We start from the raw sequence: 25,337 nt of genomic DNA, 5'->3' as shown, positions 1-25,337 counted from the left end.
TAAAGAGTTTAATCAGCACCTGCGTGAAGGCACAATGGTGATTCAGGACATAAGTGCATGACAAGATTAAGTGATTGTGGTCTTTTATCAGTGAGCACACCAAACGCTTTCAGAAACAACCCATCAAAGGATGAAAACAATGTACAGCAACACTAAAGATGCTCACATGCTGCCTTAGGTTTAATATTGGAGTGAGTTAGTGACTGTATCCAAACCAAGTTTCTCTTAAGTAGATAATGAGCTTAGATTACTTTTTCTAACAAAGTTAGGATTATCATGTGACAAAACTGCAGTTTACCCCTAAACCAAGTTAAGAGTGGATTTCCTCATGCACAAAAAAGGAAATGTCTTGCTCAAAAGCACTGTAGCAAGGGAAACACTTAACAGTACCAGGTGTCACCAAGTGGAGACTTTGACTTCTACGCTACTTTTTTGCAGGAAAAAGTAGAATAGGATGATACATTCTAAAATAAGATGCATTTTACATGCATTTAAAGATGCAAATCAATTTCCCTTCTGTGCAAATCATATATGTAAACAAAAAAACTTGATTTGGGGTTGTTTCTTATTAAAGCAATCCCAAAATACTGATTTGACAAGTCTTTAACACATATTTTAGATGGTTAACAGATGGTGCATTCACTACTACTGAAGTTATTCATTTGATCATTTGGTCCTAACACATATGTGAATATAAAGGGAAACACCCCAATACTGTAACTGCCTGTTTAATTTTAAACAATGCAGGAGACAGCACTTCCCTCACTTTCACATCAAAGCTGGAAACGAGCCTGTGTGTAATCATTAACTTGCACTTCCACAGCATGTAAAACAATCACCGAGGTCATGGTTTACACAATCTGTAATGGTTTTAATGACTGTGAGAGAAAGTGACTTCCCACCATGTGACATGTAAGCAGAACACGCAAACGGCATCAGCGCATACAGTATGTAAGTATGGCGGGTTTGTAAGCCTGAAGCATTGTTTAAAGTAAACCATGGTCATTTTCCCCAGACACGGAGAAACAATCATATACCTAAATCAAATGACATGAAGAGATTTTACTGATTGACACGAATATAAACAATCTGTGAACCTAACCTTCCTAACCTAACTTTGGTCTGAATATATTACACAGGCACTACTAATAATTTGTTCTGGTGAAAGTATTGGAGGATGTTTTTTTTTATCTGCATGGAATTATATAAAATATGGACAAAACTGACAGCAACAACATTGTCAGTGTCCCTGCTGCTTAAAACTAAATATCAGCTGGAACTGGACATAATATTAAAAACGAACTCAGCTCAGCTTGTTTTAGAGAAACCTTTCTTTGTTGATGTTCTACTGCCAGTTGTCAAATGAATGTGTGATGGAATTTTTGAATGTTTCTATACATTTTGTTTTCCTAGTTTATATAGTTGATCTGTAGTCTTAGCTGTTTTACTGTTATATTGACTAGAGGATGTCCTGGTGGATTTGTTGTTGTGACCCACTGCAAGTAACCCCCAGGGTGCCAAAGTAAATGACCTGATGTTATCACACCTAACTGTAAATTCATGAGAACAGGACATCATCAAGTTTTATTGCAGACAACTGTTTTTCTGTTGCCATCTGTTAAACCAGTACTGCTGAGACCAAAGGCTTGTCAGAATATAAAAATGGGGTGAAAACATCTGTTCAGGGAGCACAACTCTGAACTGCTTACTGCCGTGTGGTTCTGTGGCTGTGTCTCCTCTCTATAGAGATTAAACACTTTGTGCATGCTACTTGCTTTCCAGAGTGGTTTGTTTGGCTCTCTATAGGCAGACTGGGAAATTTTTCCACAACAAATGTTTTGGGGAAACACACTGGTGGAGACTTAGATGAGAAGACTGATAACAAATAACTGTCTGTTGAGTGTAACGCTACAGGCAGCAGCCAGTTAGCTTAGCTTAGCACAAAGACTGAATAGCCAATCTCTGTCCGAGAGTGACAACATCCACCTTCCAGCTCCTCTAAAGTGATGTTTATCAGCCAGGTCCTGCTGAGCAGTGGTGTGGTGATGGTGCAGGAAGAACTCTGCTGATACCAGCTTGAGTCAAAGACAACTTTATGAACAAGCAGTATCAGATCAGATGCCGGCCATCTAAGAGAGCTTCAGGGTCAGATCAGAAAACTCTGCCCTTAACATACAGACGACACCATATATAGCATGGCATTCTGTCTAACTCCACCCACATCTTTCTTATCTCAAAGACCAGATCATGCTCTGGGCATTGCCCCACTGATGAATGTTCTCCTTTGGACAATCTATCTACGTCTATAAAAGATTTATGTCCTAATAGCCCCTCAAACATTACCACCTCTGGTTCATCTCTTCCTGATCTGACCCTACGTGGCCCTGCGTGGCCACGCAGGCTCAGATCAGGCCACATACCACAACTAAGAGTGGTCTACATTCCAAACAGCAGTTCACGTCGATCATGTTTAATCTGACATATATTTGATAAGTGATTGATCTGATCATACACCTCAAAAGCTCACTGATTAACAAATTATATCCAGCTTTATTTAATGGGTCATCATGTTATCACTTTAGTTTTTGCAGGGATTAACCAAACAAGATGTGCTCTAGAGGTGCTGCAGCTGGATTTTATGCCCATGAGACAGAGCGAAGATGGCTGCTTCCCCCTGTTTTCCAGTTTCTACGAGGTTTCTAGCCTCGCTAATATTTACAGGACAGACCTGTGAGTGGTATCAACCTTCTCATCTAGTTTACATCAAGTGCATTAGTGTGTTTCCCAAAATGTCAAACTGTTCCTTTAAAGTATCATGTTATGAGCTGTTGAGGAAATGATGGCAGTGTTCTGGCTCTCTCCTGTCACCCGTGTGTGGGAGGTAAAGAGGCACTGGACAGGCCGACGTCAGTGTCCGCTGGTCTGGGAAGGGAGGCGGGAGACCTTTAAGAAGTTGTATCAAGAGAAAAACAAGGCTTTGTCTTCTGACCTTGGATCAAAGATAAATTGTCTCTGTTGTCATCGCAGAGATAAAAGGGTACAGAGTGCATCAGTGTCTTGTGAGGCAAATAGGACGCGTGGAAAATCACGTGGTTATGGGCAGCGTAGGAGAGAGAGGCTGCATCTGCTGGACTCCCTCTCCCTCTGAGGCACGATGACGGACTTCTCCAACACATCAATTTGTGTTTTGATGCTCTTTGATACGCCTGTCTGGATTAAAACAAGTTTTGTAGCGCCTCCAGCTGGAGCTTCAGAACATGCCTGCATGGTGATGCCACTCATTGCTTTAATTTTACACCACAGACGAATAACAAGTCATCTCACACCAGGAGGTTATTCAGCTTTAAATATGATCAAATTTATGTTTATTTTGTATTGTTTGCAGTGCATTGTTGGAGGAGATAATATGGAGGGGCTGAGATGTTGCTTCCACGCTACGTTAGCTGTAAATAGATCACTAATAGCAAATACAAGCAGACACTGCATATAAGGCTGCATGTATGTAAGTATGAGCATTCTAATTATTCAATTCGGCTTCATCTTTTATGAAGAAGATGATGACAGGATGAAGATGGGCACACTTTAAGCTATATTCCACGCTTTCATCATGGAACACTAATAAGGAAGGGTAAATAAATGTCCTATCACACATATAATATTTTGACATGGATGTTTGTCAAATGTGCATTATTGTCTTATTGTGGTAATGCTGCAAACAAACATTTAACACCATAAAAAAGTATTTTATTACAGTGTGAACTTCAGGTCTATTGCAGTAAGAACTGTAATATCAGGCCAGAGGATTATTTTGGGAGTAATAAGCGACTTTAATCTTGTGTTTTGGTTGAGCCTAAATTTGGATCTCGTGTTGTTCCTTTAAAGGTCAGTTAATTTAGGGTGGGTGGGATGATTCTATGGCTGAAACAAAACCACTGCTTTTGAAATGCCCACTCCAAAGTCCCTCACTCGCGTCTGCTTTTAACTCTGGCACACTCTGTGCGCCCCGCGCGTAAAGCAGCCACCACCATGACCGACTATGACACCGCAACCGGCTTCCTCGGGGAATGGGGACGTTTCCAGCAGCAGGTGTTTTTCCTCCTCTGTCTGACCATCATCCCGAACGGTTTCACCGGCCTGTCCATCGTGTTCCTCGCCGACACGCCGGCCCACCGCTGCCTCATCCCGGCGCACGTCAACCTCACCGCCGCGTGGAAGAACAGCAGCATCCCGCTGGAGGAGGACACGCAAAGCGGCGCGCTGGCGCCCAGCAAGTGCTCCAGATACAAACTAGAAGAAATAGTGAGTTTCTCGGACAGGGGCTTGCTGCCCGGTGTTGATGTGAACCTGTCTAACGTGGCAACAGAGGACTGCCTGGACGGGTGGGAGTATGACCGCAGCGTGTACGTTTCGACCATCGTGACTGAGGTCTGTATACCTGCGCTGGTCCTCCGTTCAGGAGGAGGCTGCAGCTGCTTCCATGATGAGTGAGAATGACTTGATATGATGGTGTTACCTTCTACAGGAAACATGCAGGCTCAAAGCATGCTTTTAACAGAACAGGCTGATACTTACTGAGTGCAAAGCCACTAAAACAGAAAGGCTGCACTGAATAACTGACTTCTTTACGTAGCTGTCAGAAGGTATTTGAGTGAGATGGGTGAGTTTAAGTACTCACTGAGATTATCTACAAAAATTACATTTATGTCAGAATAGATTTTTATTTATATTATCTTTTCTAGATAACTAAAAATGCTCGAATCTGCAGATATCACAAATTAGAAACTTTTTTAAATAAGGTAACGCAGATGTTTCTAATATTTCGTCCACCCTCATTAGATACATGTTTGAACATAAGAATGGAGTTTGAAACTGTCTGAATATTTTTTTTTATTCTACTCAGTTTGATATAAATGTAATAGTTAGGATTATTTATTGCAATCCCAAATTGTTCTTATTTTTTCCTATTAGAGTTGGTTCTGTGTGGAATGTTTTTCTTGCTAAGAAATTTTAACTTCAGGGCTCGACACTACTTGGTGTACTCTGACCTGGACCAGGCATGTGTTTTTTTTTTTTGTTTTTTTTTTTGCAGTGGGACCTGGTGTGTGAAGACAGGTGGAAGAACCCGTTGACTTCCTCTCTCTTCTTCTGTGGAGTTCTCACCGGCTCCTTTATTTCGGGACAGCTCTCTGACAGGTTGTGGACGAAAGATGTCACTCAACACATGCCTAGTTTTCTGGTTATAAAAATGAATATATATGTGAATTAATAAAATTAATGTTAAGAAATGTTGCATTCTGAATTAAATCAGGTACAACTCATTAGGACGTAATAGGAATGTGGATGGCTGAAAAAGGCTTTGCAACGACTTTTTTCTTTGCATTGTTGCAAGAAGTGGCATAAAGCCTTTTGTGGCTGCAGAGGGAACTGCACACAATCTGACAAATGACCTCAGGTGATGTCACTTGAGTCGGTGCAGGTGGGGCCAGTAAGGGCATGTTTGAAAAAGAAAAAAAAATCCGGGATTTTGTGAAGTTGCCAGACCTCTGCAGCCCGCTCCTCATCTCTGCTTGAGGTTGGCGGCTTGAGGCTACATTAGCTGCTACTAGCATAACACACCCGAATCTCAAAGCAAACTATTCAGCGACAGAGCTGCATTGTGGGTAATGTAGTTGCAACAAGAAGAATGCATGGGCGCCCTGGTAGCTCACCTGGTATGAATCAAAGCTGAGTCCGTACTGCAGCGGCTCAGGCTTGATTCCAGCCTGGACCCTCTGCTGCACGTCACCCCCCCTCGCTCCCCTGCTGCTGGAAACAAGGTTAATGAGAGCAGTGAGATTAGGTTGGTTGACCCTCCCATGAACTCAGCATGTTTTACTTGATCTTTAACCTGTGCTGTTTATCATTTTCAGGTATGGGAGAAAAATTGTGTTGTTTGTCACCATGGCAGTCCAGACAGTGTTCACATTCATCCAGGTCTTCTCTCCATCCTGGACCATGTTCTGCGCCGTCTTCTTTGTTGTCGGCGTGGGACAAATCTCCAATTATGTGGCTGCGTTCGTGCTCGGTACCTTTACCTTCATTCTCATATGTATTCAGTCGCTAACTTGCTCCTGACAATGCAAAACACTGTAATTCATTCCTGGTGTGTTGACCCCCGTTCTCTTGTGTCAAGGAACTGAGATATTAGGCCAACGTGTTCGGACAATTTACTCCACCGCTGGTGTGACTCTTTTCTTTGGACTGGGCTACATGCTGCTGCCGCTGTTTGCTTTCTTCATCAGAGACTGGAGGATGCTCCTCCTCGGCCTCTCCCTGCCCGGCTTCCTCAGTGTGCCTCTCTGGTGGTAGGTGGGTGTGTCTGTGTGGGTTTTTTTTTTTTTTTTATTCAAACTCTATATTAATGACTATCCGGATCGATGGATTTGCACCTTTTTTTTTTTTTTTTAGAACGAAAGCAATCAGTCAATTGGTAATTGAGAAGCAGTTTATTTCACATAGATCTATTTTGATGTTAAAGCCATATTTGAGACAAAATGTCAAAGATGAAGTTGTCCTGGCAAATGTGAGTGTTTTTCTTCCTTTTCAGTCTTCTTTTAAAGTTAAGTGAATATTTTTCCGGAAATTTAAAGAAATACAAACATTTTTCACATTTTTTTTGTCTGTTTTACAATTTATAGACTAAACAAATGAAATAATCATCAGATTAATCACTAATAAAAATAATCCTAATTACATTTTAAAGTTATGTATGTGTTGCCAGTCAAACAGCACTGGCCTATAGCTTTACTGAAGGCATACAGCTAGTGTTTGGCAGGTTTTACTTTTTTTGGAGGCACACATTGGAGCTTTATAATGAAAGAAAATAAGGAGAAAGAAAAGCCTTAATAGCACTTTTGCTGTGCAGCCTGCTTTCCCATGTTCTGGGGGTTTTAACCTCTGCTGTGTAATGAGGCAGGTACATCCCAGAGTCTCCTCGCTGGCTGCTCTCTCAGGGAAGAGTAGAAGAGGCTGACGCCATAATGAGAGATGCTGCTAAGAGAAACAAAATCGAGCCTCCGCCCGTCATCTTTGGTGCCTTGCAGGTGAGATCTCACTGAAAAATCTGCGCCCGTAAGTGAGTAAACAGATGTAGGTGAACAATGTAGTCAGATCATAGTTACACAGGTGTTGAAGTTGTTGGAGGATGGGAGGGAGGTTAGTTTGTCATGGGGTGATTTATATTTTTCACTGTTAAAAATCATTTGAACTTTTGTTTAACATACTTTTGGGAAGACAAATGTGCCTCCCCTCTGGGATTTCCTGTAAATGCTTCTAAAGTTACTCTTGGCCTTCTCTTGAAACTTGAGTGCACCACACCTGCTTGAAGATGATTTCTGGCTGCCCAGATGTTACAGCTCTCCTGCTCAATGAAAATCCACATTTAGGTTCACAGATGAAGCTCAAAAGACCGTGGGAACACATTAGAAATATGGTGTTTCATTTATTTCAGGTTATCAGCATTGCACTGGAAGAGTCAGAACGAAACTAAAGCTAGATAGAAATTAAAATGTTTTTCTACTCTTTAACCTTTAGAACCAAATCATTACTCATTTCTTACCTATCCGCCTGCTGATTCCAGCTTTCTTGTAGATTGGCTTTCTTTTGGCCTGTGAATGAGCATGAACTTTTGTGGTTCACTGCTTGGTGCAATGTAATCATTTACTATACTGCACACACTAGTCTGGATGGCATCTGACAGAGACTGTGCTAAGATTTAGCCATCCCTCTGTGGCTAAAATAATCTGCCAGAACGCCTAGCCTTCAGCCATAAGGTTGAAGGAAGTCTCCCTCAATTACAAAGTGAGCTCCACTGAGGCGAATGAATGACATTTAGATACCAGCTCTTCTTTATTGTTATGGTACTCATGTTGCTGTGCAGTATATTTGTGACATTTTTATGCATGTTTACCAAATTTTGCAAAAAATTAGGAATGGGGCAATCAAAAAAAAAAAAAAGCAAAGCAAAAGCAAAAGCAAAAAGCTTTTTATAATGAAAATATATGGATTTACAGTGAGAAGTGTTGTCAGTCAAAATTAAAAAGCAGCTATATATTGAAGTGGGTGTTGCTCTTCCCTCACCTCAAACACCATCCAGCTGGCCTCTCTGACACGTGAACTTTGACCCGTGAACTTTCTTCTAGAAACAAAATTGCCTCACTGATGACTTTTCCTCTGTGTAGACACTTGGTTGCTTGAAAGCCAGACACAATGGACCTGCTGCACGGGTCAGAAAGTGTTGGTTGTTAAATCATCACTTTGAATGATTAACACAGTTTCTAGACATTCAGGCTATACAGTTCCCTCAACAGTCCAGCTCTGTTCATGCATGCATGTTTTAAATGTTGCCTTTTTTTTTTATATATATATAGGAACTTTTTTTTTTTTTTACATTCTTGATAAAGCCTGTAATTTGTACAACTTTGTTTTGCCTTTTGCTCACTGCTGGAAACTGGCAACAGACTAGATGAGGTGGTGCTGTTTTCCTTCTGTATGTCCAACCAGCCTGACTGGACGTTTTAGGGCAATACAAAAACAATATCTGAGAGTTTAAAAAATCTGAACATGAAGTATTGGCTGATAGTAATTTTAATTTATACAATTTTCACAGGAATCCCTTTGACTTGTTAAAGAATTGTGACCAAAGGTGGATACCAATCAGGACATTTCACAGTGTAGAAATAAAGCAGTGCTCTCTGGTGGACAAAGTCTGACACTGTCTCTAAATGACCTCAAACCTGGTTTCTGTACTGCAGTTTCTTGTTACCTATCAGCTAATATAGACTCTCACTGCACATTCAACTTTTGCCTCTATTAATCCTGACCCGGACTTTTGGGTACAAAATGTGTGCACACAAGCACATGCATGTGTTCACTCAGCAGGTGGCCACGCATTCACATGCTTCTCTCTAATGAAATTATTTCCAGACTGATGGCTCTGCTTGTTAAGTGTTTGTTGTTCCACGTGCTCCGCTGCCCCACAGAAAGAACTTCAATCTGAAAGGAGGAGGGCTCACAACATCTGTGACCTGCTCCGTTCTCGGAACATCCGCTGGATCTCTGTCACGCTGTGGCTGGTCTGGTGAGTCCCTGCTGTCCCACCTGACCTCTACATTCAGTGCAGTGACCCTGCACACACTAATACACACATAAGCACACACATGCACTGTACTGTACTGTACACACTTTTAAGAAACACACATTCTCACATCTTCAGCCTGTTCATGCATCGCCTTTGACCATGTGTCAGCCCATTTCACTAACAACAAATAATGACCTGTCAGATGCTGTGAAGCCTACAACTAAGGACAGAGTCAGGTTTTATGTAACTGCACAGTATGCCTGTATTTTTCCTGTGCTCAATTCTTTCTCAAGTCTGAAAACATTCAGATATTTGTTTCATTGGGAAACAAGTTGTTAGTCGGTCATAGGTGAATAAGCTTCAAGTTGAATATCAATTTTTTCTGCAGTTGAAGAACTTTATACAGTCAAAAAAATAAAGGATGCAAACAACAAAATGTTTTTTTTTTTATTCTGATCTAAATGCCCATCATTACAGCTTAATTAACTGCCAGAGGGAAAAAACTATCAGAGAAAAAACTGCCTCTGAAGAACTAGCTTTTGGATTTTTACCAGAGACGTGGTCAGAGGTCTCACCAAAGACCTTGGACCTGTTTTGTTACGGTCAGTATTAAACTTAATTTGAGGGTTAATATTCATCACCAAAGCTCCCTAAGCACCAAAGCTTTTCCTTCTTCTTAACTTATTATTGAGACACTTGAAACCCTCCTTGTCGACCAGGTAGTGTGCAGTGGGTTTTCAGAGCTGAACACAGCAGCCTACTGCAGCCAAAACACAACTCTATAATAAGTGTGAACCATAAGAGAAAAACTTAAACCAAAAAACCGAAAGAATGAGCTGAAACATACTATAATTGCGTTATTCTTCACTTTAAAAACTGACATGATCACCAACTATTTTCAACATCTTGTTGTCCTGGATTACTCATCTAAAGTGTAATTTAAGTCGGGTGTCTGTCTGCTGACGTCTCAGCCGAACTGTATTTTGTAGTAGCTACATTTCCAGTGCTGTAAGCCATGCAAGTCAATGTGGTTTCTACAACACACGAGCAGCATTGCAACACGTTCCTGCAAATATTTCACAATAAAAGCCTGTTATGAAATGTTCCTAACCACTCAAACTTTAACAGGGCAAAAGGAAGTGGATCAGAACAAGGCTTTGTTTAAAATATGACCAATTATACTTATCAAACAGAGGAAATCAGAAATAAGGGCCTGCTTCTAAAACAAGCCTGCGTCAAATAAAGGCCCAGTTCACTGTTTGAGGAAATACAGTATTCACAAGTTTCATTATGTTTCTGATTACACTGTAGTGTCAGCCCATAGAGCAACACAGGATAATAATAATGAAAAATCAACACCATCTACTTTGATATTTATTCTCGACTATATCCCCACAGGAACACCTTGACCATCGCCTACTTCGCTCTTTCCCTGAATACAGCGAACCTTCACGGTAATGCGTACTTCAACTGTTTCCTGTCGGCTGTAGTAGAGATGCCAGCCTACACTTTGTCATGGATTATGTTTCGCTGGTGTTCCAGACGACTCAGTCTTTTCTCAACCCTCTTCATGGGAGGATTGTTTCTACTCTTCATACAGCTCATACCAGCAAGTATGACACTTTTTAACACTTGATTATTATTGCCTTGAGTGTTGTTGCTTTATGTACCAACATGTGCTCAGATGCAAAAACCTGTTCACTTGTTCACATGCAAGCAGATACAGACATGCAGATATACCATTTAACATAGGCAGTCCCCTTTCATTTTACCAAGCAGGACTTGTTTGAATGCCCAGCTTGTTAAACTAATGACTTACATGTTACCTAACAATATAATGCTTTATTCCCTCTAGACCTGATTTATCTCGCCATAACCCTTGAGATGATGGGGAAGTTTGCGGTGACGACGGCATTTGCTATCGTGTATGCCTACACTGCAGAGCTCTACCCAACTGTACTGAGGAATACTGCTGTGGGCGCCTGCTCGATGGCCTCCAGAATAGGCAGCATCATCGCCCCATACTTCATTTACCTAAGTAAGGACACTGCCTAAAGTACAGTGAGTTCACTCATATTAACAGGCTGTCAGCGTTAATCACTGTGGGATAAGTGCAACAGCAACTTCTATACTGTTGCACTCATCCCATGTATTTGGTAACGTTTCTGTGAATGAAACTTGTTGAAAAGAGACTTTTAGTTCCAACTTTATTTCCTTCACTTCCATAGTACCTGGGACTTTTACTCATCTGATATGTTTTCCCATACACAGAAGTGAATGGCATTTTTTGGATGCACTGCTAAGAAAAAGCTGTTTTTCTCCCAACTGAGTTGCACCAACACTGTTTGAAATAAGAGGCTAACAAGAAGCTGGTGCCTCTACAGAAACAAAACAACAAGAACAAAGCTGAACAAAAACATAAAAGCAGGCTTGATTAGCACTCAGATCAGACAGAACAGTCTGCTGAAAATCCCAAAGTTTCTTTCAAGATTTAGTGGATTGGATTTAAACTACTGATGTAGACACATCAGACTTCTTTAAGTCTCTCCAACTTTTGTTTTTAACTGCTCTACGGTAACCATTGTAGCTGGGGTTGTTCTTCACTGTCTCCTGCCTCATTTGATGTGCTGCCACAGGAAGCTATTCCATTTCACTGCCTTACATCCTCATGGGAAGCCTTACGGCTCTAACGGGGTTGCTGAGTCTCCTGCTGCCTGAGAGCTATGGAATGCCTCTGCCTGACACCATCACTCACATGCAACACTTCCCCGGGTAAAACCACACCTCCCTGTCATGAAGCATCCAAAAGAACAGTGTCATGGGAGATTTGGATTGGTCATTAGTTTATATTTTTGTACAGTTCTCAATGTCTAGGTGGATTTTTGCTTAGTTTCAGTCAGTTTGTCTGGTTTTATTTTCTACTGTCAAATACTCTCCTACTCAGATCTGGTTTATTAGTTGTTCAAGTGCCTGCTTTGATGAACAGAAATGATTAACTGTACTGTCACAAGCACAAAAACATTTGCCCTTTGACTGTTTTAAAGTTCAGCTCAACTAAACATAAAACGATGAAGCTGCAGCTGCTTAACAAGTAACTACTCGCAGCTTTAGCTGCCCACTAATTTCAGCTACATTAAGTTTGAAAACAGAGCTGGACAGCATCGTTCCGGGAGTCATTACTTTAACCGTGCCTCTGTGTTTTTGTGCTCTAGATGTTGTCAGAAGACACCTTATACGCTCACACAGACAGAGGAAAAGGAACGCACTGCTGAGAGGAAGTCTCCTGTTGTCCCCTGAACAAGGAGCAGCTCTGTTATCCGGCTGGAGGCGAATGATTGGACACACATTGTGTCTCTGTCCCATGTCGTCACTGGATTTGTGAAATAATGTGACTTCAACAGGACCAAGGAACATGGCAGTAATTCAGATAGTATAATGGCGCTTCACAAAACTGGAGTAAAAGTCAAAATACTGTGAAATGAGAAGTGCAACAATAATCAGTGCAATTTAACATGCTCACATTATACGGCTGTTCACTGTTGTAAAAGATGAAAATAATGACAGCACATATACATGAAATAATTTCTAATCTTTGACACCAGTTTAATCAGAACCAGTGGGCACATTTAGGTTTTATGGCACAATGCACCTTTAGCTTCACATTTAACACTTGAACAGTGAATATTTTGTATACATATTTGAAATCTGACATAAACAGAGAAACTGAGATATATGTACAAATAATAAATTATAAGCAAATGAAATCAAAACTACAATGTAACCGCAAAGGAAAGTTACCTTAAAAACTGAAATGGATAACAAACACAACAGACAATACAAATATCACCCTCCCTCCAAAAAAGGGACACACACAAACCACCTGCGAGCTACACACACTACCTAAGCTGCCACATGCAGCCCAGAGTGCCACAGTCTCTCCCAGTCTTTCATCCTCCAGGCCCTGAGGAGTGATTGAAAACAGCTGCGTACAACTACTCACTGCAGCTGCAAGGGAGGGAAGGCCGGGAGGTGGAGAGACAGCAGAGGGAAAACACACAACACAGAACAAGTGACACATGCACGATTTCATTTCCTCCAAAAAGGTCATGTGTTCAAGCACATATATGAAGTCAAGCTTTAATTCTTTTCATTTCACTTCTCATAAAAAAAGTTCATGTCACTTCATTAAATCTGCTTGTACTGATTGACTTTTTGATCGAAATAGTAAGAAAAGCAAACAGTAGCAATGATGTTCGATAACAATAGTTATTGATAATTCATTCAAGATGTTTCAGACAATCAGAGTTAACTTTCAAAAAGCACTTTTTTGTTCTCAGCATCATTTTGTTTAGTGTTCAGCGTAGAGGAAAACTAAAAAGCTGTAATGCTGTAATTTTTCCACTGTTACCAACTTCATTATCATCATCATCACGAACAGGTGCGATGCAACCACCGTCACTATGTCTCGGAGGGATGACAATGATGAAGATGATGATAATTGGTTTTTGGGAGTTACATTAAAAGAAATACCTGACATTTTTGTGTCTTTGTTGTGATTGTCTTGTCTGAGCACTCTGAAACCCTCAAGCTCACACTAAAAGCTAAACACTGTATTCCATGATGTATTACACTTCTCCTTGCTTTACACCTGTGCAAGGAGAAGTGGAAATCAGGATGAGGGAGAGGCCTGGCTCCAGGTTAAACAAATGTTAGTAATTACGATTTAAGACCACTTAACTCACTCAGCTTGAACAAAACAGGAACATGATGCACGTCCCTGTCGCTGTGTTCCTGAGCACTGTTGGGTAAAGCTTTGCCGTGTGGGCAAACATCAGGGCTATAGCACGTTTATCCAGCGTCTCCAGAGCAACAGTCAGATTTGATAGACCTGAAAGGTAAGAAATGGTTTGTCGTAGAACAGACTGGAACAAAATAAAAGCCCCTGTACAATCCGCTCTGCAGCAGATTAAATGTACGTAATGGAGCGTTCAGAGATTTTTGCCTCTACCATCACTCTATACAGCCATTTTTAACTCCGCTTAAGAAAAACTCCAAAGCTTTCTTCCTCCTTTCAGTCATCCACTTAACTACTATTCGTAACAATTCTTTCAATTCTTAAACCTTGGTGTTTTTGATGACAAGTTTCTTGTTTAAGTTTACACAGTGATGTCTGTTGAAGGGTGTTGGGAATGTTCTACTGCATATTTGAGTAAAGTTTGTGGTTCCAGAGGGAGATGCTCGAAATGTAAAAAATTGTCTCAGGGGATGGGGCAGATGACCACAAGTTTAAAAATGAAGAAAATCTGGGGGTGTGGCATTAGAAAGAAAGGAATTTACTTAGCCTGTAGCTGTTGCTAAAGGCTAGCGGCTTGTTATGCTGCTGTAACTCCACCCATCCACGCAGCTGTCCTGCTCCAGGTCTGTGAGACTGACACCTCTGCCAGGAAGGAGTCCCTGAGCAGACAGATTTATGACACTTCAAACCTTTATTAACAGCTAAAGATCATCACTCAACCTGCACAAACTGATTTTTTTGGACCACTTGGGGGCAGCAGAAACAAGTTGTGATCATCGCCTCTTCAACCTTCTACTGATTGTTTTAAATTTAAAATAAATGTTCAACCTGAGATCAAAATACAGGATTTAGATGAGCTGACAAAAAAAAAAAAAAAAAATCAGACAAGATACAGGAATTTGCTTCTGAAATGACATTAAAAACCTCTCGTGTGATATGGATGTTTTGTTTACACCGGCTGACTGTGACAACATAATTGTTTTATGGTGAGTGCTAACAACAGGCATCAGCATGAATAGACTTTCAAACATGGCTGCTGCCCTTAAAAGCACACTCCAGGATTATGTTCAATCATTAAACATTTTATAACATTGCTTGTTGTTTTCACTTTTTAAAAAAGGACAGAGGAATCATCTCCTTCATAGATTTCTAGTTCTCGAGATATTTCTCAGATTCTTTGCTGACTGTGTGTCTTTGATGGGCTTTAGCTCCTGTGCTTAGTCCTGCAAAGTCACAGTTAAATTGCACTTTCTACCTTTAAAGATGAACCTCGGAGCCTGAACTTTGTTCCACTTCGCAGCGTTTCACACTGTAGCCTCTGCCTCCTCCACCAATGAGACTCTGGGATGATCCTGCCTCAGTATATTACAGAGAAACAGACAGAGGGACAGTCTAGATCAGAGGGGCTCAACAGACAAAGCAACAAAATAGTTGAATGCAAGTTATGAGGACATTGCATCCTTTTTCAAAATGATACTCTTTCAGAAAGCAGTCTTGGCATCATCAACTGAGTCTGCAAATAACACCATGATGTCTTTATTCTTTGATTTCTGCTTTGACAGTTCACATTAGGGTGAATACACAAATACACAAATCTTTCAGTCTGGACGGTATTTATCAAACTAAGTTATCTACGGTACATTTATTCAGAATATGACAAATGTGTAAAATTATCCTGTGATGGATGCTGATCAGATTCCACAAAGCAGAGAACACACTGAAAAGGGGTCTGAAGTGCCAAGATTCCAAATAGACCAGGTCGACTTCCACACTTCAGGGGCTGGAGCTTGACACAAGCAATGCGCTTTAAAATGATTTGGATAAAAAGGAGTGTTAAATCTCTTTGTCATCTCCTTCATTTTCTCATCTTAAGAAAGAACTGAAAAAGATTTTAATACAGCTTTTAAAAATACTATTCTACACTGTTCACTTTAAGAAAGACTAACGAGTTCATCAAGGTAAATAAAAAAGAACATTTGCAATAAGTTTAAAAGTAGTTTTTCCAACAGCTGTGACCATTGAATTCATTGTGAGATGATTTTATTGGTACCATACACAAATTCCACTAAATGACCAAAACCAACAATATTTTTATGTCTCTCAATCATTTGGACTTGCCCACCTCTCAGCCTAACAACATTATCTGACATGTATATTGAAAGTGCTTTGCTAGCAAATATAGTTTGAAGTGACTTCTTCATTGCCGATACTTTAATTACACCTTCAGCAGGATTTTCCATTCTGCGTCAACCCGAATTTCCCTGCCTGGGGATTATTAAAGTCTTATCTTATCTTATCTTAATACCTGACTACCCATAAAATTAGGCATAAATATTTTGAACTTGTTCTGTGTTGTCTTCTGTATCTTAGAAACAACACTCCTGAACTGACAGCAGACACTCCAGGGTTACATTTAAAAGCTTTGCACATGCAAATATAAACACATGATCAAACATGGAGACAACAGTGCTTGAATGACAAGGCAGGTGTAGCATGCTGGATTACAAGAGCAAGTTGCAGCAACTTGTGCATTCAAAAACTGTCATTAATGATAGCTAGTAAGTGAATGAACACTGGTGTACTGTACAGGCAGTGCATGGTAATGATATGTCAACAACCTTCAGTACCTCCCCTGAGTTAATCTATAGTGTGAGAGTCAAATAAACAAGAACTATTAAACATTTGCTTGTGGAGGGACCCGTCTCATACTGCAGATACAACAATGAATAAGCACCGAAAGGCTTGCTGACTGTAGCATGTTCACAGTGCTGTTTCTAGTGCACTGGTATGAGGTACTAATTGTCATGATCCGTGCCTTGCACGCCTGTTTTATGTTGATTCTCTTTTGGTGTTGTCATAGTCTGTTTTTTGTCACGTCCTGTTTTACTTTGAAGGTTCACATTATGTTTCTTCTTTTACTTTACTTCCTGTGTTTTCCCACCTTTGTAATTGTCTGATTTGTTTCACCTGTGTGTCATTAGGTGTCTTCCCCTCAGTCTTTGTCAGGTTGTTGTGTATGATTCTTTCCATGTCATGCCACTAGTGAGTGTTTTTCCTGGTGTTGTCTTTGTTCATGTCCAGGCCACGTTTCATGTAAGCGTTCTTTAGTGTTGTCTGTGTTACCTTCACATGCCACGAATCTTGTGTTTGTCCACTGTCTTTAGTGTTGTCTATGTTCCCTCGCCATGCCAAGACCCTTGCAAGTGTTTTCTAGTATTGTCTTTGTTCCCATGCCATGCCAGGTTTCATGTTTCTTTAGTGTTGTCTAAGTCTATAGCCAAGCCATGTTCCTTGTGTGTGTGTTTTCTCTAGTCTTGTCTGTATTATCTAGCCTTGCCATGTAAATGTTTGTCCTGCATCCTCTAGTGTTGTCTATATTCCCATGCCATGCCCCATGTAATTGTTACTTGTGTGTTGTCTTAGTCTTTAGCCACGCCACAACCCGTGTAAGTGTTTTTCTAGAGCTGTCTTTGTCAGTGCTTGTTTTGTGTTGTCTTATGCCGCTCTACCCATGTGAGTGTTTTCTCTTTGTTCCCTCAGTTTTGGATTTTGGTTTCCTGTGGTGAAATAAACCTGTTAAATTGAACCAGCGGCCCCTTGTGTCTGCATTTGGGTTCAATCCTTGTTCCCTGAAACCCCACTTCCTGACACTAATAATGAACGTTAATCAAAATATTAAGAAAGCTCTTAGTATGTGGTAATGTGTAATTGCAGTATTTGAATGAATACTTAATATATATTTAGCCAGAATTAAAAGTGACTGTGACAATGGAAAATTAAGAGAGAAAATGGCAAATAAACTATTATATTTTAGTACTCAGGATAATCAGGCATGGTGCCAAAAAGAAAATCGGATACTGAAATGACAAAACTCAGTCAAATGGTAATTACAAAATCAAAAACATCCTAAATCCTGCAAAAGCTTAAACTGTGATGACAGACTATGAAAATAAAACAAATGATCAAAAATAGAACAGTGTTTATGATTCACAAATGCAATATGTCGGTTTCTGAATTATTGAATCACAGTTGACTTTCCAAAAACATAGCAGGCTCTGGTTTTGCTTTTCGAGTGATGCAGGGAAATTTCAACCTGTTAAAAGAGAAAAAAACACACAAAACATTATTTGGTTTAGGGTTGTGCACAGGCTGCTGGGCGACAAGAGTTATGATTGTTACCTCACTGCTTTCAACTTCATTATCACTATTACAAGCAGCTACATTAATAATGTTACTACTATCACACCCGAAAGGATGATGATGAGGAAAATGCAATAACACAATTTATAAATTAGTGAAGCAGCTGTAAACCTTTCATCATAAAAACAAATTTAAATGCATCCTTTACTTTTTCAAAAATCATTCATCAGTAAGGAGACAGTTGCTTCATAGTAGTAGCATCTCACCTTTCTCTTTTATGCATCTGGTCAATAGTTTCAGGCATAGGTTTTCCAAAGCTCTCTGGCAGGAAGACAATGGCAAAGGCAGACACAACAGCCAAAGACCCCAGTATAATATAAGGCAGATACTTAAAGTATACACCTGACAGGGGGAGAGGGAAAATTAGAATGGGAGGGAGGCCTAGGTTTTTTCTGGCCTACCAAAATGGGCAAGTATAAAGTTTATGTGAGACAAGTTTACTCACGCAGTTGGAACAAAAAAGGTGAAATGCAGATGCCGAATCTGGAAAACGTGCCGCACGTCCCTGATGCTGTGCTTCTGAGCACTGTTGGGTAAAGCTCTGCTACGTAGGTATACAACAGGGTGGAACTGGTGGTAAAGGCATATTTACCCAGCATCTCCAGTGTAACAGACACCTCTGATAAAGCTGAAGGAGGTGGAAAAGAGCACTTCTTAAAAAATAGAATGAGTCATACATTTGATTGGAAAGTATAACGTAAAACTGTTCAGTGCAATTTTGCTTTTATTTTAATTTTACGTTACTTACTAGGAGGCACCAGCTGAATGAAGAACAGGGACACTCCTCCGAGGAGCGCTGTGAAACTCAAAAAAGGTCGTCGTGGTAAGTATCGCAGTGCCAGCCAGCAGGAAATGTACCCTGGCAACTCTACAGCTCCTGAGATGAAACAGCTGATATAGGGGTCAGCACTGAGCTGCGCCGAGTTCAGGGACAGGCCATAATAGCCAGTCACGAAAGTAAAGCTGAATGAGACAGAGATACAGAAAGCAGAGACATTGAGGATGGGAAATAAGTCAGATACAGTAGGTCAGTGGTTGACCATGTGATTGTCAATTATTTTCTCAATGACTCGCTTATCTATAAAATGTCAGAAAAAGTGAAAAATCGGCATCACAAATTTAGCCCAGGGGGACGTCTTCATCATCAATAGCTAGCTAAATGTTCAGATTACTATCATATACAAATCACGAAGCCGGTGATTTACACATACATAGAAATCACACAAAAATTGTCAGTGCCTCTGCTAAAAATCTACATAATCATTAATATCCTGTTTCACTGGGGTAGGCCCCTACACACACACACACACACACACACACACACACACACACGCAGCGCAGAGACAGGTGAACTTGACGTGCAGATAATGTCAGTTTCAAACAGGCTTGGTAGTGAACGACACACTAACGTGCTGACAAAGTCTGTGTTTTCTTCAGAACTTCAGAGGCAATTTGGCCTTGTGTACTCTCATTAATTTGGCATGCAGTTAAAACACAAGCCATAATTTTGCTTGAATGAAAACTCATCTCCCGGCATTTGCTCCTACTAGTCTTCAATGTTTTGGAGGAAGGAAATAATGGGAGTCACAGATGAAGCTTTAAAAGTGACAGACTTTCTCCTTAAATACGTGCTATGCGCTGAATCTAATTTATGCCGATAAGAAGAGTGGTTCTGGCGGATTTAAAAAAGGTAGCATAAATAGTCTTTGGCGAGCTTACATTGCCATATAAGCAAAGAAACTTTGCAGTGTTATATTTGAGAATTTGGTGTGGTGGCAGAATGACTGTTTAGCAGCACTCCCGAACCTGCTGCTGACTCACCAGCAAAAAGCTGTCGTTTGAACCGTTGAACCTGAATTAACAAAATGCTCGTTGTGTGTAAAGTTGTGTGTGTGGGTTAAGATTTTTCTGCCACAGCTCGATTCAATAATGCATTTTTTTCAAAGGGAATCATCTGTAGCCTGTCAAATGTCTCCTTCCATTTCAGCCAATCTGGTGTAATGAGATTCACACATGGATTTAATGTTTGAGCGTCCACATGCTTTAGGCCATACCGTATAGTGTACTAAATTTAGTTCAATGCATAATACAATGTGTGTAAAAGTGTAAGAAATCCTCAGACTCACAACAAAATGGAGAAAATGATGGTTGTGAGTCTGATGTTGCTGGTCCTTATCAGATCAAAGACAGTGTGGTGTTCCTCTTTTTCAGACCGTGTCTTCTTCTCGTCAGCCTGCAAGATACAAATCCTCACTCTTAACTTGCAGATTTTTTCATGTGCTAGGGTGGTTTTGACTGAGGTCAGCTAATTGTAACAAAGCTTAACAAAACTTCAAAACAGGAGGAATGACTAGAGCAAGCAAAAGCTGTTCCAATTTTGTTTCAAGACAGACTTGAAAAGATGTGAAGCTATCCTTCAAGTTCCTCAAAATGTCTTCAATTTTGAGCTTTTTTCTTTGGTCCAACTTACATCGAAGCGTTTAAAGATGACCTGTGGGGCTTTAACTTTGTTCTGCTTAGCAGCATCTCTCACTATGGCTTCAGCCTCCTCCACTCGTCCCTGAGAGAGCAACCACCGAGAAGACTCTGGGATGAACCTGCCTCAGTATTCAACACAGAGACACACAGGTTCAGGGGTCAGTTTCACAAAGATATTTTAGACAGGTGTATAGTATTAGTAGTAACGTAATGTAGTGGCAATTCGTAGTTTCTCTTTTAGTCTAATAGACTAATCTTTTTTTGCAGACAGTTATAAAAAAAAAGTCTGCCAACCAGTAGCACTAAATGGCAAGGAAGAACAAATTGTGACTCACAATTTGCGATTTGCTGTAAATGTTTTGAAGCGAGCAATGAGTGGGAAAGAGTTTTGGGACACTGCAGTATCCCGCTTTGTTTTCCCAAGAAAACCTTTGGGAAAAACATTGTTGTCACATTTTTTTTTTCTAAATCAGTTTTTTAGCTGGACAACAACAGCGAAGCCAGGCCTACATGACTGACGGGCTGAGTAGCTGAGTTTCCCTATTGGCTGTTGCCCTTTCAAAATGATTGGTGCAAACAGTAGGAGAGCCACGTATTTACACTATGATACAAATGGCAGAAGTGTGACGGGACGCTATCTGCATATTCTGCGCTGAAAGCTGCACATTTTTCATTTTTTCTGTCGGTAGAGTTGAAAGATGTTCAGCTGGGTAAAATACTGCACTTGTCACTGTCTCTTTTTACCCAGCTGTCCAATCACAGTGGAGGAGGGGTGGAACAGATACCACAGAGACAAACTGTCACATCCTACATGTACAAGTGCTGTACAACAGCAACAAAGGAGAGATTCATACTGCTGGTCTCTGAGGATCCAAAATATCAACATGAAAAACAGTGCTTGGAAGATCATTTTGTTTGCCATGGATATATCAGGTAAGCTACTTCTGTGGATATTCCGCATCATAGCAACAAAAGCGTTACAGCTGAAAAAGGCTTGTCCAAAGTGCTCCCAGCTAGGTGCTTTCAGCAACCCTCCTTATGTCTTATATTCTAATTTTTACATAGGTGATTTTCTTCTATATTTGTGTGAGCATTGATAGAGGGCACCTGAGAACTTGAAACAACTAGTCAGGTGACCATTTGACAGCGAGATCCTCAATGCGTTGGTTTTTAAGAGGGCATTTTTTTATGTTCACAAAAACAATAATGAAAAGCTGTCCATTAAGACCCACTCCGATTAAAATGTAGTTTTTGATCTTGTTAACATGCCCATGGGATGTTTTTTAGATGATACAAGACACATCAGGAGCGAAGTCAACACCATTGCTGAGCATTTCCACTTTGACAGCCTGGGTATTATGTAACATGCCTCAGGCTCCTGTTATTTATTACTGTGATGGTTCCAGCCTTATACAGAGTGATACATAAAAGACAATCTCATTCTATAACATTAACTTGTAGGCACCCCTGGACAGTTCGCTCTTCTTCTGAATCAGTTTCCAGTTTGAGCATCTATGGCTGAACTACTCCTATATTAGCTACATCTCTGCCATTTTAAGACATGAAGGGATATCTTTTCACGGAAAAAAATTGTAATTTTGATCAACAGAGTTAAGTTTTTAGGGGCTTAATCAATGGTAGGAGAGGAAGTTAGTCTTACTTTAACCTACCACCAGAGAGGGATGTAGAGCAGGCAAGGCAGAGCGACAGCCAGCATGAGAGATTTCCAGTCCCTTAAAAGGTAAGCAATGAGTGGGAGTATCATGTAGCCCAAGGCATAAAACAGACACACACCCAGCGATGTGTACAGGACCCGCACATGGCCAGTGAAGATCTCTGCTCCTGCAAAGACAGAAATACAAAGAGAGGGACATGAACATAGAAAGAATTTGTATGATAAATAACATACATCTAATATGAAGCAAATAATGTGCTAACACTTAGAGCAAGGGGTGTTTATATGTACCCAGCACTAAAGCAGATATGTAGTTGCTGATCTGTCCCAAACCACTAAAGAAGGAGAGAATGATGAACACTGTCCATGAAGGGGAGAAGACTTGAAGAAAAGTAAAAATCATCTGAGCTGCCACGGTGATGAAAAACACAGGCTTCCTTCCATATCTATATTGAGGAGACAAAGAATAAAAGAGGAGCCATATAAAATAAAGAGACATTTGATAGGTGAGAAGCTACTTATAAAGCAACAGATGAACATGAAAGATACATAAAAAAAGTTTTTGCAACGAACAGGCCATGAGAATAACATGAGAGATAAAATCAGTTTAAATAAAACACCTACAGTTACACAGCTCTGTGTCTATCGAGAGATTTAAATTGATTCAAAGGGATTGGTGCATTGTATTTTAGAGCCAGTGTAGACATGGTCCTCATTAACTGATGATCTACTGCATTCAGGGTTTTAGATGGGAGGCAAAAGAATGTAACCATCGTCACCATAGTCCATAACAGGCAAAAAGGCTGACTGGACAACTTGCTTTCTGCAGATTTGACTAACACAAGTCTTGTTTCTATTAAAAAAATATTCAACTAAAATGAAGCTCCTAACAATAACAGCCTTCGCCTGATTAGCCCCCATGGACTTCCTAGGATCTATTTCTGACTTTGCTGTTGAAGTTAAAAGCCTGACAAAAGCCTGAATCAGAGGCTTCACTCAGAGGGCATTCAGTATGGCTTGCAGTTCATTGCTAAACTCTGCATCACATATGTTGGACAGAACATTAACAGATTTCTCCAGAATAAGAATTAAAACAATGACAGCCTCTCAGATTAAGCTGAATAGAGAAGGAATATTAGCACATGTGACCATATCCCAGGAGTTTGTTGTCACTGTTACCTGTGAGAGGGGGCATGTAAGGGTTAGGCTCTGTAACTACTGAGTTACTGAGTTACTTCCAAGCCATTTATCTTTACCAGAGGAGAGTTTGTCAAGATGGACAAAGCAAGACTATCAACACAAGATCTAAATTGATACAATTTAAGTGGATCATGCAAAACATACATTACATAGAGTTCTGGCCAAAACATGCTTTCTGAGGTCACAGCGATACTGACATCTTATCTGATCAACAATTGTGAAGGGAGTTACAGTGACATTGACTTTGGACCAACAACAATCAATTTTATAATCAGTTTTTTTATTATACCTCCATGCCGCAATAAAAATCTCTTTGCACTGAAAGGCATACTTCTTATTCAGCATAAAAACATTGTTTTTTGCTCTTTTGCATAATAAAGTACAACAGAATGTTAGTAACAGTGTTTGATCAAATGAAATTAATCCCCCCCAAAGGTGTTTTTGATGTGTATCACACTGAGCTTGTGTTCTTAGTACCTGTCTGCGAGCTGTCCGGAGAAGAAGGACCCAACAAGAACTCCTAGGAAGTAAACTGTGGAGGTGAATGGCTGCTTCCACTGCTCACTGCACACCAGGTCAAACTGGGATAGCCATGCATCCAAAAAGCACAAAGCAGTCACAATTCCCAAAATCTTGTGAAGAATACTGGAAAAAAACTAAATACATTTATGAGAGGGATCTGTGTTAAAGCCATGATCCTTAACTACAACTTTTGCAGGTGTACACACATACCACACATACACATACATATGCACACACCTCAGAGACTATGGTGGATTGGTAGAGGTCTTTGCTGTAGCTCCACCCGTCTAGACAGCTCTCTTGCTCCAAGTCTGTGAGGTTGAGATCTCTCCCAGGAATGAGTCCCTGAGCAGACAGATTTCTGACCACATCCAGCTTGTATCTGCTGCATTTGCTCAACTCTTCTTTTCCATCCACGACCTGACAGACAAAATGACAACGTTACTGATAACACTGTGTAATTTAAATGGAATGATAATCTGAAAGCATTAGCATGTCAGCATTAATTATTAATGAAAAAACATATAAAAACCAGAGATGACACAGCAGACAGAGTAACAAAAGGTAACAAGACTAAGAGTCTACAGCTATGCTAGCAGGTGGTACCTGGGCAGAGTTAAATGCTAACAAGCTCACCAATGTATTAAAATGTGTTAGCATGCTCATATTTATTTGCAGCGGAAATATTGCTGTGCAATAAGTAGCAAGGGCAAATTTCTCTTCTATCATAAAAACATACTTCAGTTATTCCATGATGCATTTTAGGATTCCACTGCATGCAAATTTCAAAGAAATTTCTGAAGTACCTTAAGACAATGTTTTGGTAATATTGTAATGATCTCTCGGCCAGATTGGTAAACTTTCACTAGACGTAGGCAAACTCTTTGTCATGAGCTTCAAACTCAAACTGCAACAGTTTTCTGACAGTTGTACACTTTACCGTTACTGGGATGACAGCATTGCGCCACTCCTGGGTCAGGTTGAGGTCAGGAATCATGCAGTGATGACTGGGAATAGCAGCAACGAAGATGATGGATAAAACTCCGGTTCCATTGGGGATGGTGCTGACACAGAGCAGAAAGAAGACTATCTGCTGGAAACGTCCCCAGTCTCCCAGGAAGGCTGTGGTTTCATCATAATCATTCATAATCTCTGAATTCACTTCTTCCTAACAGTCTTCTCTGATCTGTGTTTTATCTACTGTGTGTAAATGTGTTACCGATGCCCTATGTACTGTGCAGTAATCTCATTATTTTTTATGGCTTCAAACACCGTCCAAAAAAAAACTAAAAAAAAATGTATTTCAATTGTTGTTGCACATTGATCTCCATTCCTACAGAGAGAGAGAG

At 40.3% G+C, this 25,337-nt stretch overlaps 2 protein-coding genes across 2 annotated transcripts; one reads left to right on the top strand and one right to left on the bottom strand.

Annotated features, from left to right (window-relative positions):
- The first annotated feature begins 4,026 nt into the window (after positions 1 to 4,026).
- slc22a21 (solute carrier family 22 member 21) lies at positions 4,027 to 12,415 on the top strand. The gene is made up of 10 exons (XM_041952376.1): positions 4,027 to 4,425; positions 5,090 to 5,193; positions 5,910 to 6,064; positions 6,173 to 6,344; positions 6,956 to 7,082; positions 9,021 to 9,118; positions 10,517 to 10,731; positions 10,974 to 11,156; positions 11,755 to 11,890; positions 12,331 to 12,415. The coding sequence occupies exons 1-10, from the start codon at positions 4,027 to 4,029 to the stop codon at positions 12,413 to 12,415; spliced, it is 1,674 nt and encodes a 557-aa protein (XP_041808310.1).
- A 5,521-nt stretch (positions 12,416 to 17,936) lies between these two features.
- On the bottom strand, positions 17,937 to 25,135 carry LOC121617597 (solute carrier family 22 member 5-like). The gene is made up of 11 exons (XM_041952791.1): positions 24,929 to 25,135; positions 24,226 to 24,408; positions 23,944 to 24,047; positions 22,558 to 22,712; positions 22,262 to 22,433; positions 20,584 to 20,710; positions 20,240 to 20,346; positions 18,862 to 19,076; positions 18,559 to 18,741; positions 18,320 to 18,455; positions 17,937 to 18,006 (listed from the first exon to the last, which is right to left on the bottom strand). The coding sequence occupies exons 1-11, from the start codon at positions 25,133 to 25,135 to the stop codon at positions 17,937 to 17,939; spliced, it is 1,659 nt and encodes a 552-aa protein (XP_041808725.1).
- Between the last annotated feature and the right edge of the window lie 202 nt (positions 25,136 to 25,337).

The sequence above is a fragment of the Chelmon rostratus genome, chromosome 14 (genome assembly GCF_017976325.1).
Source record: "Chelmon rostratus isolate fCheRos1 chromosome 14, fCheRos1.pri, whole genome shotgun sequence".
In the NCBI taxonomy this organism is placed as follows: Eukaryota; Metazoa; Chordata; class Actinopteri; order Chaetodontiformes; family Chaetodontidae; genus Chelmon; species Chelmon rostratus.
This window is presented reverse-complemented; position numbering and strand designations above follow the sequence as displayed.